General features: G+C 40.3%; 1 protein-coding gene across 1 annotated transcript in view; it reads left to right on the forward strand.

Annotated features, from left to right (window-relative positions):
- Positions 1-917: 917 nt before the first annotated feature.
- The window catches only part of LOC135509246 (low-density lipoprotein receptor class A domain-containing protein 3-like), a 170,747-nt gene continuing 155,029 nt past the window's right edge, over positions 918-16,635 (forward strand). The window contains exon 1 of the mRNA XM_064929739.1: positions 918-1,219. Within this exon, the coding sequence (XP_064785811.1) occupies positions 1,165-1,219 (55 nt within the window). The 5' untranslated portion in view covers positions 918-1,164. The remainder of the gene's footprint in view (positions 1,220-16,635) is intronic.

Genomic DNA, 16,635 nt, shown 5'->3' on the forward strand with positions numbered 1-16,635 from the left:
CGCTTCTGTTCTGTCTGCTCCCTCTATTCTCAGGGTTTACACACTTTTCACAACACTGACAGCCAGACTGATGTGGTGTTTGTGTACGCATGCATGCATGAGTGTGGGTAGATGCATGCATGCTTGAGTGTGTGTTTGTATGTGTGTTATAAAGAGTGATGCTTTTCACAATAGTGTTGTACTGTATATATATATATATATATATATATATATATATATATATATATATATATATATATATATATATATATATATATATATATAAACCTTTATTTAACCAGGCAAGTCAGTTAAGAACAAATTCTTATTTTCAATGACGGCCTAGGAACAGTGGGTTAACTGCCTGTTCAGGGGACAGTAACCTAAAGGTTGCTGGATCAAATCTCAGAGCTGATAAGGTAAAGTTCTGTAGTTCTATCCCTGAACAAGGCCGTTAACTCACGGTTCCCATTGTAAATAAGAATGTGTTCTTAACTGACTTGCCCAGTTAAATAAAGGTAAAATGTTCTTCTCTTATTGAAATAGAAGTTCACATAGGGAGAAAAAACCATGCACATTTATCCCCCAAAAAATGTAAACGGATGTTTTCATTAATTCGATTTTTTAGGGGCAGAGAGCAAACAAGGAGCTGGAGCTTATTTAAACTTCTCACTGAGTGCACGCACACATGCGACGTAGCTTTTCCCATGTATCGAAAGTCAACAGAGATTTCCTCTCACAAGCCAATAAAGTACGTATACAGGAGGAATAACTAATGGATGAATAGAATAGGATGTGCCACACTTTTTGAATAAACATTGGCCTGGCTATATCACAAGTTATGTGATATAGAGTTTGTGAGTGCTGCACATGGTCATACTCCCAACCGACCTCTTGTCTTCTGTAGCAACCCCAAGTCTCCGCCTCTCTCTCACAGCGCTAACCCGATCCCCACTCACTCCAACTCCCCTGCCACCGCCATCCTCCTCCCTATCCCTTATTCCCGACGTTTGTCCCAGCGATAATCAACCTCTTTTCGCAAGCGATTTTAGAACTTTGTCCCGAAGAGAGAGAAAAAGGATAAAACACATAGAGAAGTGAAGATCGGAGCGAACCAAATACGTTTTATATTGCCCAGATTATTGGCCACGGCGGGGTGGATAAAAGCAGGCTGAAAAATACTATATGATGTGGATCTGGTACCTCTTGCTTGGTTCGGGGACGGGCTCAAGCTTGGTTGGTAAGTTTCAAACTACTAGCTTTCAGTGTTCAAGCTTTCACTTCTGTTGGCGCTTCAAACCGTGCCGCTGAGACTGCTCTAGGAGATCAGAAAAGAACAAGCGGTCTTTCGCAACAAGTAACAATTACCTTGTAGCCTATTCTTTACTTTTGTGTCCACGATATCGTTGTTGTCACAACCTTACAAAGTAGCCACCGCTAACTTCAAACAGAGTTGGGGCAAAGTATGTGCACCATCATAGGCTGCGACGTTGATTTAGCTTGGAGACTGTTGTTTTGCTTTTGCAAACCCAATAGCAGCGGGCAATTATACAATTCCCCTTCTTTTATTGAGGTGTGGAAGCTATTTAGAGTTGAAGCAGATGGAGAGGATGTAGGCAAATTATGACAAGGGTGGTTGACAAGTCGAATCTGTGCCATGGCAGCTGGGCCCTGAGAAGATGTAGGGAAGTCTAGCTCTTCTGCCTCAATCTACACTTCTAGCAGCAGACATGGGATTGTATGCAGACCTGGTTTCATGTACATGACTATCTGGTATTGAAACTTTATTTTATGAGTATTTTCAAATACACAGCCCTAAACAAGTATTTTTACTTGATAGTGTTATAATACTTTTTTCAAATACCTGGGTTAAATGCATGGGAGTGTATTTGAGTCGGTGTATTTGAGTCCTTCAAAAACGTTCAAAGTCTATTTATAAATATATGAAACTACTTGGTTTATTTTTCAAATAAAAGATAGGCCTATCTGAAAATGTACTTCGAATGTACAGTACCAGTCAAAGGTTTGGACACACCTACTCATTCAAGGTTTTCTTGATTTTGTATATTTTCTACATTGTTGAATAATAGTGAAGACATCAAACATATGAAATAACACATGGAATAATTTACTAACCATTCTCTCAACCAGCTTCACCTGTAATGCTTTTCCAACAGTCTTGAAGGAGTTTCCACATGTGCTGAGCACTTGTTGGCTGCTTTTTCTTCAATCTGCGGGCCAACTCATCCCAAACCATCTCAATTGGGTTGAGGTCAGGGGATTGTGGAGGCCAGGTTATCTGATGCAGCATTCCATCCCTGTCCTTCTTGGTCAAATAGCCCTTACACAGCCTGGAGGTGGAGGTGTGTTGCATTAAATGATTTGATTTGATTTGCATTAAATGATTTGATTTGATTTGGGTCATTATCCTGTTGAAAAACAAAATGATAGTCCCACTAAGCACAAACCAGAAGGCATGACATATCGCTACACAATGCTGTGGTAGCCATGCTGGTCTAAATAAATCACATACAGTGTCACCAGAAAAGCACCATCACACCACCTCTATGCTTCACGGTGGGTACTACACATGTGATGATCATCCATTCACCTACTCTGCGTTTCACAAAGACACAGCAGTTGGAACCAAAAATCAAAAATTTGGAATCATCAGACGAAGGACAGATTTCCACTGGTCTAATGTCCATTGCTCATGTTTCTTGGCCCAAGCAAGTTTCCTCTTCTTATTGGTGTCCTTGAGTAGTGGTCTTTGCAGCAATTTGACCATGAAGCCCTGATTCACACAGTATCATCTGAAAAGTTGATGTTGAGGTGTGTCTGTTTCTTGAACTCTGTGAAGCATTTATTTGGGCTGCGATTTCTGAGGTTGGTAACTCTAATGAAATGATCCTCTGCAGCAGAGGTAACTCTGGGGCCTCCTTTCCTGTGGCAGTCCTCATGAGAGACAGCTTCATAATAGCGCTTGATGGTTTTTGCGACTGCACTTGAAGAAACTTTTTAAAAGTTCTTGAAATGTTCCGGATTGACTGACCTTCATGCCGTAAAGTAATGATGGACTGTTGTTTCTCTTTGCTTATTTGAGCTGTTCTTGGCATAATATTGACTTGGTCTTTTACCAAATAGTGCTATCTTCTGTATACCACCCCTACCTTGTCACAACACAACTGATTGGCTCAAACGCATTAAGAAGGAACGAAATTCCACAAATGGTCTTTTAACAAAGCACACCTGTTAATTGAAACACTTTCCATTTGACTACCTCATGAAGCTGGTTGAGAGAATGCCAAGAGTGTGCAAAGCTGTCATCAAAGCAAAGGGTGGCTACTTTGAAGAATCTCAAATATAAAATATATTTTGATTTGTTTAACACTTTTTTTCTGGTTACTACATGATTCCATGATTCTTATTTCATAGCTCTGATGTCTTCACTATTCTACAATGTAGAACTTTTTTTAAATCAAGAAAAACCCTTGAATGAGTAGTTGTTCAAATTTTTGTGAAACTAATTGAGATATTTGAAATAGTTTTTGAACCCGTCTGATTGTATTACAGTACCAGGACAGGTTTTGCTCTGCTTTCAAAGGAGTAACTACACAGACACACTTGTAAAAACATTGTTTTAACGTGTAGCTAAATAAAAGGGCTGCTTGAGTTTCTTTTAATGAAGTCCAGTGTAGGAATACTAGTATGATGACTATTAGCTAGTTGATATACATAGACCTATGAACACCCTACACAGTTTGAATAAAGACAGACCATTGAGAATTGATTTGTTGTGCAAAACATCTGCAGCCACTCTGTGAAGGCAATGGGAGTTCAATAGAAAATGCCTCATTATTGTTAAAACACATGTTTCAGATTTAAAGGCGACATCAGGGTACAGAGTTGAGTTGTCCACAGAATTGTAGACCCAAATAATTCCGCTGTGTAGCCTATACCACCGGTCAGTTTGTAAGATATACACAGTTTAAATAGAATTACAAATATTTTCACTGGTTGTTTGTGCTCTTAAATGGATTTAGTTCTGACATCTAAATCCAAACCAGCTGATATTCTGTTAATCATTATACATTCTGGAATGGGTGAAAGTTTGTATTTTTGTTAGCTGACGCCATTGTCTTGATGTCTTTGTCTGTATCTCTAATTCATTTCTCATTGGTTTGGCACTTGTGCAATTTGGGACAAGTCACAGTGTCTTAGTCTCAGTATTGCAGAACAGTTTGTTGATTACTTTAGTTGGGAATAGAGTGGTTGATTTTTAATTTACAGTGTCATAAATGTATGAATACAGTGTCTTCAGAAAGTATTCATACCCCTTGACTTATTCCACATTTTGTTGTGTTGCAGCCTGAATTCAAAATTGATTAAATGTATTTTGTTTCTCACCCATTTACACACAATAACCCATAATGCCATAGTGAAAACATTACTTTTTTTTCTTCCGCCTACACACAATACCCCATAATGACAGACAAATGTTAGCAAATTTATTGAACATGAAGTATGGAAATGAATTGATTTACATAAGTATTCACACCCCTAAGTCAATACATGTTAGAATCACCTTTGGTAGCGATTACAGCTGTGAGTCTTTATGAGTAAATCTCTAAGAGCTTTGCACACCTGGATTGTACAATGTTTGTACATTATTCTTCAATTTAAAAAAAATCCAAAACAAAACTCCCTAGTCCTTGCTGATGATAAGCATACCCATAACATGATGCAGCCACCACCATGCTTGAAAATATGACGATTGGTACTCAGTGATGTGTTGTATTTGTCCAAAAACACATAACACTTTGTATTCGGGAAATAAAGTTCAAATGACAAGCGTACATTTCTTGAGTCAGTAAGTATTCAACCCCTTTTATGGCAAGCCTAAATAAATTCAGGTGTAAAAATGTGCTTAACAAGTCACATAATAAGTGGCATGGACTCACTCCGTGTGCAATAATAGTGTTTAACATGATTTTTGTTCTCTGTACCTCACACATGCAACTATCTGTAAGGTCCCTCAGTTGAGCAGATTCAACCACAGACCAGGGAGGTTTTCCAATTCCTCGCAAAGAATTGCACCTATTTGTAGATGGGTACAAATTTAAAAAAATCTGACATTGAATATTCCTTTGAGCATGGTGAAGTTATTAATTACACTTTGGATGGTGTGTCATTAAACCCATTCACCACAAAGATGCATACGTTTTTCCTAACACAGTTGCCGGTGAAGCAGGAAACTGCTCAGGGATTTCACCATGAGACCAATGGTGACTTTAAAACAGTTACAGATTTTAATGGCTTTGATAGGATAAAACTGAGGATGGATCAACAACATTGTACTTACTCCACAATACTAACCTAATTGACAGAGTGTAAAGAAGGAAGCCTGTGTAGAATAAAAATATTCAAAAACAAGCATCCTGTTTGCAATAAGGCTGTAAAGTAATACTGTAAAAATGTGGCAAAGCAATTTAAGGTTTTGTCCTGATTACAAAGTGTTATGTTTGGGGCAAAGCCAATGCAACACATTACTGAGTACCACTGATAGTGGTGGCTGCATCATATTATGGGTATGCTTGTAATCGTTAAGGATTGGGGGGGGGTTTCAGGATTATAAAACAAAAGCAGAATGAAACAAAATCTTATAGGAAAACATTTCCAACAGACACTGAGAAATGTAATTCAGCATTCAGCAGGACAATAACCTAAAACACAAGGCCAAATCTACACTGGAATTGCTTACCAAGAAAACACTGAATGCTCAGTTTTGACTTCAATCTACTTGAAGCTCTCACCTGAAAATGGTTATCTACCAATGGTCAACAATTGATTTGGCAGAGCTTGAAGATTAAAATAATAATAATGGGCAAATGTTGCACAATTAAAATGTTATCATTTTTTTGTGTGTAGATTGGTGAGGACAATTGACAATTTAATCCATTTTGAATTCAGGCTGTAAACCAATAAAATGTGGAATAAGTCAATGCGTATGAATTCTTTCTGAAGGCACTGCAAGACACAAGCATTAAACATGTTATAGTTATGGACGTTAGTGCCTGAGGTTGTGGTGAATTTAGAGAAGGCTGTCAAACTTGTGACCAACCCACTTTGGTCTGACCAATCATCGTCACCCAGACCTAACACCACCCACACACACACAGAGCAAATTAAACCTGCATGTATTGTAAATATATCTTTCCAAAATGGACCCACTGTCTGTTTGTAATCTCCCTTCCCCTGTCACTCCCCTGTGACTCTTTTCTCTGGCACCTTGTATGTGTTCTGCCAGCTTGGACAGTAAAGTATTCTTGTTATAATGAACCCTATCAATCACAACAGACCTGGTTGGAATATAGTTGGAATTACTCTGTGTGTGAAGTGACAAAGGCCAATAAAGCTTTTATTAGTAATCTGTGTGCGGTATGGAATAAGGGTGTTCCCCATGTCTCGCCTGTCAATATGAATGTATGATCAGACGATAGTGTTGGCATACCACATCTGTCATACCTTTTGGCTTGCTGATGCCTCATGGCCTGATACTGCACTCTCAACCTGACAAACACACCAGCTATCACTTCTCACTATAAGAGGGTAGATACTATTTAGTACTGTATGACTATCCGCTATATCTGACATCCTCACTTCTTATTGTATTTACTACTGTACCGCAGCGAGCCAAAGATGGATCATCAGCAATGGCAATGTGAGCAAACTGACAGGAGCATGCTCCGATATCTCCTTAATCAAGATGAATGTGTTCCATTACCGTCCCAGTAGTACCTCACACCGCAGGAGACAGGTGGTCCGATGTTTTCATACATAAGCACCGTCGGATGGCACAGTAATTTCTCACTTGGTGACACTCAGTCAAGGAGCAGAACCCTGTTGTGTATTGTTTTGGTTCATATTTTGCTCCTGGGTTTTCCTGTTATCAGGGGAAAGGCGGTTAGTGGCTAGCCCTGTGTGTGTGTGTGTGTGTGTGTGTGTGTGTGTGTGTGTGTGTGTGTGCACATGCGTTAGTTAGGGCTCCACAATTAATCTAATTCATATCGAAATCTTGACGTACAATATGGATATCACATGCACTATTTTCGAAATGCCACTAAGTCACGTGTAACATCTGCCCCCCCCTGTTAATCAAGCAGTACAGTTCCTCCTCCTTATTATTAGATTCAATATAAGTTTCATGCTGTTCTGTTAGGTCAAATGCAGTCAACAAATTGTTTACAAACAAGAATGATGCTGCTTTTCACTTTGCTTCTTAATATAAATCCTTCAATTTTAATTATTCCAACAGTTCACCCAAGTATTTTGATCAATATCACAAGTCAAATCGCAATTGCAATATTTGTAACAAAAGAAAAAAAGAAAATGCCCCTATCGTACAGTCCTAGTGTGTGTGTGTGTGTGTGTGTGTGTGTGTGTGTGTGTTAGGTATGGGGGTTCAAAATAATTTCACTATTCAAATAGTATCATGAATTTTTGTTGGGTATCCGGAAATGCAAAAAACATGTGGCAGCCTTAATGTTATTTATCATCCCATATAGCAGTGCCTCTCTTGACTGGAGTAGCCTAGGGAACCGAGCTAGCTGAGCTTGCTAGCTATAGGCTACATGCTGCGCTTTCTCCCCAACCCCATTCAGATGAAACAGCCTACCTGTTGGTTCGTCCTTGTAGACTACTCCTTCTCATTTCGCTAACTCTGAAGAACCTCTTTTCCACTTTGATTGGCCAACGTAAACAACAAGCAACACAGGGGAAGGCTACCGGTCGGCTACGGGTCTTTTTATGGTAAAGACTACATTGAATAATTAATCATTTTGATTGTCATGGTATTAATTTAGAAAAAGCACTTTCAGGGTTAAAATAGTTTGTTGTTTTTTTTCGCAAAAATGAATGCTCACACAAGTACACAAATACTAATGTCCATTCGAATATTCTAATAACCGTGCACATCTCTAGTGTGTGTCCGTCCGCGTGTCAGGCAAATGTCTGTGACTGTATGTATGTCTGTACGGTTTCTGTGTGTGTGTGTGTGTGTTTTACATCATCTGATATGCTTCCAATCAAAGTCCTATTGTGTCCCTTGGATTAGGCCTGCCTTGTGTTTTGAGAGAGGTGGTTCCAGTTCCCAGAGTTGTTGAACAAAGCCACATGACAGGAGTCACGTTTCCCCAGCACAGCACAGCACCACACTCTAAACCCAATACCAGTGCTGTGATTTGAACCTGTATGCCTGTTAAAGAACTGCGCTGGACCAGACAACGACAGACAGAATTCAGTTGTTGCAGCAGATCTGGGATTTTTTTCTGCACTGAGCAGACGTATCCTCTATCGGCAATTATTGAACTCCTGAATAAAATACTACATGCAGTGGGATGCATCAGACCAGTTTGCTATTCGTTCTGTATAATTTTTTGTTTAATTTGGATGGGATAAATAAATAGTTGATGTGATTATTCTGTCTGTCTCTACCTGAGATGCAGCATCTCCTTCCATTCAACCTGGGCTCTTCTCAGTGATCTATTAAATCATGCTGCTTCATGTGTCATGGAGCTGATCTATCTGGAGATGTATTGATCGGAGCGGAAACAGAAGAGAGGAAAGCAACACGGAGAGGTAAAAAAACAACTGATGTCCAGAGAACTCATTAGAAATGGATTGCTGATCGATCTATGCTATTCCATGAAAGGTTTAGTTGTCTTCTATTGATCATATCTACTTACCTGGAAACAAGATCAAACCCTAGACTGGTTGGAGTGGGTTTTATTCATTGATAGCTTAGAATCTTTTCTGACATACTTTTTGAAGTTCGAAGACATTGTACCGCTAACTTCGGTGGGTGAAACATAGCCCCGGTGAAACATATGAATAATGGCTATTCATAAAGTATGACTTGTTAATCCTACGGCTCACCATGGACTAGCCTAGAATGTGCTGTATACTCTTCCCCTTGGACTTTATAATATTGCTGCAGTCACTAGTCTACTCTTCATTGTAACGGCCTCTCACAAATTCAACTTCCAAACTGTAATATGAGATGTGGTCAGACTGTATTTTTGTCTGTTTTGCACTAATTCACTGGCACACACACAAAGCCAAAGCCAAGGAGTAGCAGCCGGTCTGCTTTTATTTATCTGAATGCAGTCTTTTAGAATGAAATGACAGTGCCGTGTTGAGTGAGTACATGGCAATGTTTCATGTCACTGCAGTGCTGTCTCCTGGCGACCCATTAACCCACCATCGCCACGGAAACAAGGAACCCTGATGAGGTTGGAGATTCCATTCCCCTCATGCTGGCTGGGGGGCAGCAGTGGATATGACTTGGTATCTCCCATGAAGAACCAAATAAACCTTCAGATTGTTTGTGACGCCTACACACACACCTCATCTCTCCCGCTATCTCTCCATCTCTCTGTATGTTTTCTTCTGTTCTCTCTTGTTGTTCGTGTTGTATGTAGGAAAAGCATGGCCCTGTGTTGTACCGCTCTTGCCTGAGAGGGTGATTGACTGCTGCCTTCCAGACAGCTGGGTCCCCTGCTGTCCTTGCGATCAGGAGTAATTTGCTGTGTTGTGTCACACAGCGTGGCACCGGGGACACCGACAGAATATTTTTGACCCCAATCCCAGCATCACTCTGTCAATCCCTCTGTCAATCCAAACAAACAAAGATCTTCTAAGGTCAACAGAGACACGGATCTCGTCCAGGGAGGGGGGGTGGGAGGGGGAGACTGGATCATTTAGCTTACAGGATTTATTATTTGCTCTTGTGTACTAAGGTGCTGAGTGAAGGTCACTCTGGATGAGAGCATCTACTAAATGTTATCATAGTGTTTGGGCTACACTGCATTTTAGTATGGATGTATTGGCAAAGTGTATGGGTAGTTTGTAGAAATATATTAATGGCTATATGAATGCGGTTGCAGTGGAGCGCTGAACTCTATACTGTATATATTCTACACATCTTGGCTTATCCAGAGATAACCTCACTGTTTGCACAGGGATAAACTCCAGGTCCCACTCACCACTGAAGAAAGTATTTACTCATGGAACAAAATGTTTTAAAATGTGAAACGCCAACTCAGAATTGAGATGTCTCGGCCTCCCAAGTGGCGCAGTGGTCTAAGGCACTGCATCGCTGTGTCACTAGAGATTCTGGATTCAAGTCCAGGCTCTGTCGCAGCCGGCCACAACCGAGAGAGCCATGTGGCGGTACACAATTGGCCCAGCGTCGTCCGGGTTAGGGGAGGGTTTTGCCGGCAGGAATGTCCTTGTCCCATCGCATACTACCAACTCCTGTGGTGGGCCGGGCGCAGTGCACACTGACACGGTCGTCTGGTGTACGGTGTTTCCTCCGACACATTGCTGTGGCTGGCTTCCGGGTAAAGTGGGCATTGTGTCAAGAAACAGTGCGGCTTGGTTGGGTCGTGTTTCAGAGGACGCACGGCTCTTAAATTGTACAGTGTATGTACAACTGGAGTTGGCAAAAAAAGCCAGAGTTGGAGAGAGATGAGAGGAGAGTCTGCAATTGTATCCTACTTGTTGCTCCTCTCACACTGTTACTCTGTTCCTCTAGGTTAGTGAAAGCAAAGTAAGTGATGTGGAGAGTCGGGGCTCAGCTGCAAAAGGCAGGGCCGAATAGGAGTTAGAGATGATTGGAGGGATAGAGATATGGAGCGATGAAGGAGGAGTGGAGGGGGGCCTATGTTTCCATGGCGCGTGTCTGCCAAGTCCCACCTTTTACCCCTGTACAACACATCATGGGCCTAAAGGTTTTGGAGTTGTTTTTAAAAGTGGTAGGAACTTATATCTGTTCCAGGGCTTGACCAGCTGAGGAGCTATTACAATGCTGGACGCACAGGCAGAAAATGGTGGAAGTATGTGTTTTGGAGGATGCTCAGCATTGCCATCATAAAAGCGTGCATTGCGTGGGGGACCCTGCAAAGGCCCTTCTCAGAAACTGCAGGTGCTGTTCCCTGAAGGCATTCAAAATGTAGCTTGTGCAGTCACTTTGATATGGCTACAGTGTCCGGAATAAGGGAGCCAAGTGTGGCACCAGAGCGTGGCCCAAGGTGTAACTCATTTGAAAGTGGGTGACGCAGAGAAAAGAGTGGTAGATGTGAAGAAACCTCTGGGTGTTCTACATGTTCTGTGCCACTTTGCAGGATGGGGCCATGCTTCCAGAAGTTCCATGACATGTTGTAGGCTACAGCAAATGTAAACACTAAGGTGAATGTGTGAAATATGAATTCATCCTACACATCTTTTATTGTGTTGTTTTGAATCTTCTCTCTTTATCGGTCTCCATCTAATACTTGTTTACCTTCACTGAATTGTTCTCAAAGTAGGCTACTATTTCCACATTTCGTGTCAGACCTGGTCTGTACTAAATCTTATTGAGAGCGGTTACCTACATTTTGAAACAGTCTCTGAATAGTTAGTATTCAGAACCCTTGACTTTTTACACATTTTGTTACATTACAGCCTTAATCTAAAATTGATGAAATTGAGGGAAAACAAACTATCTACACACAATACCTTCCGTCTGGCAACTCCACCATAAAGGCCTGATTGGAGGAGTGCTGCAGAGATGATTGTCCTTCTGGAAGGTTCTCCCTTCTCAACAGAGGAACTCTGGAGCTCTGTCAGAGTGACCATCAGGTTCTTGGTCACCTCCCTGACCAAGTCCCTTCTCCCCTGATTGCTCAGTTTGGCTGGGCAGCAAGCTCTAGAAAGAGTCTTGGTGCTTCCAAACTTCTTCCATTTAAGAATTATTGAGGACATTGTGGTCTTGGGGACCTTCAATGCTGCAGAACTTTTTTGGTACCCTTCCCAGATCTGTGCCTCAACACAATCCTGTCTCGGACCTCTATGGACAATTCCTTGGACTTCATGGCTTAGTTTTTGCTCTGACATGCACTGCCAACTGTGGACCTTTATATAGACAGATGTGTGCCTTTCCAAATCATGTCCAGTAAATTGAATTTACCACAGGTGGACTCCAATCAAGTTGTAGAAACATCTCAAGGATGATCAATGGAAACAGGATGCACCGGAGCTCAATTTCGAGTCTCAAAGCAAAGGGTCTGTAAATAAGTTATGTTTTAAAAAAAGTATAATTGTTTTGCAAAAACATCTAAACTTTTTTAACTTTGTCATTATTGGGTATTGTGTGTAGATTGCTGAAAAAAAATATTTAAAATGTAATCCATTTTAGAACAAGGCTGTAATGTAACAAAATGTGGAAAAAGTCAAGGGGTCTGAATATTTTCCGAAGGCATCGTATATTTAGTTTGAGAAGTGTTTCTTCCTTCTGTAAGTTTTAGAAACATTGCCTTGTACATTGAAATTTCGTTACCAAAAACCCACATATCTTTCTAATAGGATGGAGGATAGTGAAAGTTCACAGAAATAACAAGTAAAGGTAGACATAGACCTATCAATTAGATAATTTGTTTTATTAGTTGGGTTCACAAGTTTGGACACTACAGTATAGTTCAGTAAAGTCCACAGAGCATACTAGAGTTGAGTACACTTGATTGTACTGAACTATACTTTACTTTACTGTTCTGTGCTGTGCTGTACTCTACTTTGATGTAACATAGATGTCTATGATTGGTTCAAATTTGGTCCGGACCAACCAAATTTGGTCTTGGGGGCAGAAATTATTTAAATAATAGCCAGTGTGTAGAATAATTCCCAAATATGCAAAGGAGGAAATTGCATATGTATACATTTTGTGTACCTATTTAGGATACATCACCATGAAAATAATTACATTCATATCCATAATTATGCATTTCTGTTTAATATAGATCAGGAACCCAAGGTGAAATTCCGTTTCAAGGGTGTAAATCCACTTCACTTACTGTAGTTCAATTTGTCATGTCGTAGCTGACACCCCATTCTTTTTGTAGACATAGTTGAATCTTAATTCGGAGAGTTTTTGGTTAATGTGCACACAAACTGAGGGAGATTCTTTACTGAAATTCTGTTAAACTTTGCATCTGCAGTTTATCCAGCAATTTGTTTTGTAAAATGTTCAGTGTAAATTGTTAAAAGTATACCTTGTGGTTTCTTAAACTTTTAAATCAATGTTTTTTGCCAAACAAAAAACATTGATTTAAACGTTTAAGAAACCACAAGGTATACTTTCTCAGCGCAATTCCTTGACCGTGGAATTCTGCCAAGGTTAAAGTACAATGTAGTCCGACACTGAGCAAGAGAAACTCTCAGCCTCTAAATAGAACTAAAACTCTGCGCTGTTTATCGTAGCATGTAGAACAGGTAGTGTGCCAACATTAGCAATTTCACACACTCATTTGTTTGTTTATTTGGATCCCCATTAGCTTTTGCAGAAGCAACTCTTCCTGTGGTCCACAAAAAAAACACAAAACATGACAAGTAACAAAACACTGATAGACAAGGAAAGTCAGACAAATTTAAAATACAATATACGTACAAACAATGCAACAAAAACATAATACAAAAAATATAACATTGTGTGCTAGTGTGTGTGTCCACTCACAGTCCCCGCTGTTCCATGAGTTGTTTTGTAATCAGTTTTTTTAAAGGTAATTTTGCTGTTTGCTTGAGAATATAGGAGATGAAGGGAGTTCCATGCAATCATGGCTCTTTATAAAACTGTGTTGCCATGAATTTGTTTTGGGGACTGTCAAGAGACCCCTGGTGGCATATATGAATGTTTTTTTTAACCAGGTACGCTTTCTGATAACACATTCTCATTTACAGCAATGCCCTTGGGAATAGTTACAGGGTAGAGGGGGGGATAAATGAGCCAATTGGAAGCTGGGGATGATTCGGTGGCCATGATGGTATGAAGGCCAGATGGGAATTTAGCCAGAACACCAGGTTTAACATCCCTACTCTTACAATAAGTGCCATGGGGATATTTAGTGACCACATAGTCAGGACACCTGTTTAACATCCCATCCAGAAGATAGCACCCTACACAGGACATTGTTCCCAGTCACTGGCCCAATATTTTATTAGAGCAGAGGAAAGAGTGCCTCCTACTGGCCCTCCAACACCACTTCAAGCAGCATCTGGTCTCTCAACCAGGGATCGACCAGGACGAACCGTGTTAAGCTTCAGAGGCAAGTCAGCAGTGGGATGCAGGGTGGTATGCTGCTGGCTGGGAAGGCATGGGTGTCTGAGCTGAATGTTATTTGATTATGCAGACAATCTGGAATTTTCATCACAGTAATATTTCTCATGAAAACGAAAAGAGAAACAGTTAATCTGAAAGACTGGCATGCATGTTGTTGATGTTAGTTCTGTATGTGTAGTTAAGAGAAAGGCGTGCTCCTCTGTTTTGAGCCAGCTGCAGCTAGGTCTTTCTTTGCTGCACTTGCCCATACCATACAGTAATCAAGATGGGACAAGACCAGAGCCTGAACAACTAGTACAGTTGACATGTCAAAAAACACAGAACATCTTTTTATGAACAGCCATACCTCTCCCCATCTTCACAACAACTTTGTCAATATGACTTGCCCAGGATAATTGACCATCTATCTAATGTTATACCTAGGAGTTTAGCCTCCTCAACTTTCTCAATGGTCACACCCTGAACAGAATACTAGAGGTCGACCGATTAATCGGAATGGCAGATTAATTAGGGCCGATTTCAAGTTTTCATAACAATCGGAAATTGATATTTTTAGGTGCCGATTTCTAATTATTATTCATTATTATTTTTTCAATATTTTATTTATAGAAAGTCAGTTAATAATTCCGTCCGTATATATCAAAATGTCCGTTTATAAAGCGTCTTTGATCCAGAAAATACAGCTTACAAAAAACGCAACGTCACTACAAAATATTTCAAAGTTGCCTATAAACTTTGCAAAAATATTTAAAACTACTTTTGTAATACAACTTTAGGTATTTTTAAATGTTAACCTCTTGATGCTATGGGGGCGCTATGTCATTTTTGGATGAAAAACGTTCCCGTTTTAAACAAGATATTTTGTCACAAAAAGATGCTCGACTATGCATATAATTGATAGCTTTTGAAAGAAAACACTCTGACGTGTCCAGAACTACAAAGATATTTTCTGTGCGTGCCCTAGAACGTGAGCTTCAGGCAAAACCAAGATGAGACGGCATCCAGGAAATGAGCAGGATTTTTGAGGCTCTGTTTTCCATTGTCTCCTTATATGGCTGTGAATGCGAGAGGAGTAAGTCTGCCCTTTCTGTCGTTTCCCCAAGGTGTCTGCAGCATTGTGACGTATTTGTAGGCATATCATTGGAAGATTGACCATAAGAGACCACATTTACCAGGTGTCCGCACGGTGTCCTGCGCCGAAATTGGTGCGCAAAAGTCAGCTGCAAGTATTTTTCCATGGAATTTAGAGAAGAATGCAAGCTTCCACGAACGATATATCAATGAAGAGATATGTGAAAAAACACCTTGAGGATTGATTCCAAACAACGTTTGCCATGTTTCGGTCGATATTATGGAGTTAATTCGGAAAAGTTTGACGTTGTAGGTGACTGAATTTTCGGTTCGTTTCGGTAGCCAAATGCGATGTACAAAACGGAACGATTTCTCCTACACACAGACGCTTTCAGGAAAAACTGCGCATTTGGTATGTAACTGAGAGTCTCCTCATTGAAAACATCCGAAGCTCTTCAAAGGTAAATGATTTTATTTATTTGGTTATCTGGTTTTTGTGAAAATGTTGCGTGCTAAATGCTACTCAAAATGCTAAGCTAGCTTAGCATACTCTTACACAAATTAGTCAATTTCTATGGTTCAAAAGCATATTTTGAAAATCTGAGATGACAGTGTTGTTAAGAAAAGGCTAAGCTTGAGAGCAGGCGCATTATTTTCATTTTATTTGCGATTTTCAGAAATCGTTAACCTCTTACATCTATGGGGGCGCTATTTCATTTTTGGATGAAAAACGTTCCCGTTTTAAACAAGATATTTTGTCACAAAAAGATGCTCGACTATGCATATAATTGATAGCATTCGAAAGAAAACACTCTGACGTGTCCAGAAATACCAAGATATTCTCTGTGCGTGCCCTAGAACGTGAGCTTCAGGCAAAACCAAGATGAGATGGCATCCAGGAAATGACAAGGATTTTTGAGGCTCTGTTTTCCATTGTCTCCTTATATGGCTGTGAATGCGAGAGGAATGAGCCTGCCCTTTCTGTCGTTTCCCCAAGGTGTCTGCAGCATTGTGACGTATTTGTAGGCAGATCATTGGAAGATTGACCATAAGAGACCACATTTACCAGGTGTCCGCCCGGTGTCCTGCGCCGAAATTGGTGCCCAAAAGTCACCTGCCAGTATTTTTCCATGGGATACAGAGAGGAAAGCAAGCTTCCACGAACTGCATATCAATGAAGAGATATGTGAAAAAACACCTTGAGGATTGATTCCAAACAACGTTTGCCATGTTTCGGTCGATATTATGTAGTTAATTCGGAAAAAGTTTTACGTTGTAGGTGACTGAATTTTCGGTTAGTTTCGGTAGCCAGACGCAATGTAGAAAACGGAACGATTTCTCCTACACACAGACGCTTTCAGGAAAAACTGCGCATTTGGTATGTAACTGAGAGTCTCCTCGTTGAAAACATCAGAAGCTCTTCAAAGGTAAATGAT

Source organism: Oncorhynchus masou, chromosome 22 (assembly GCF_036934945.1).
Source record: "Oncorhynchus masou masou isolate Uvic2021 chromosome 22, UVic_Omas_1.1, whole genome shotgun sequence".
NCBI lineage: Eukaryota > Metazoa > Chordata > Actinopteri > Salmoniformes > Salmonidae > Oncorhynchus > Oncorhynchus masou.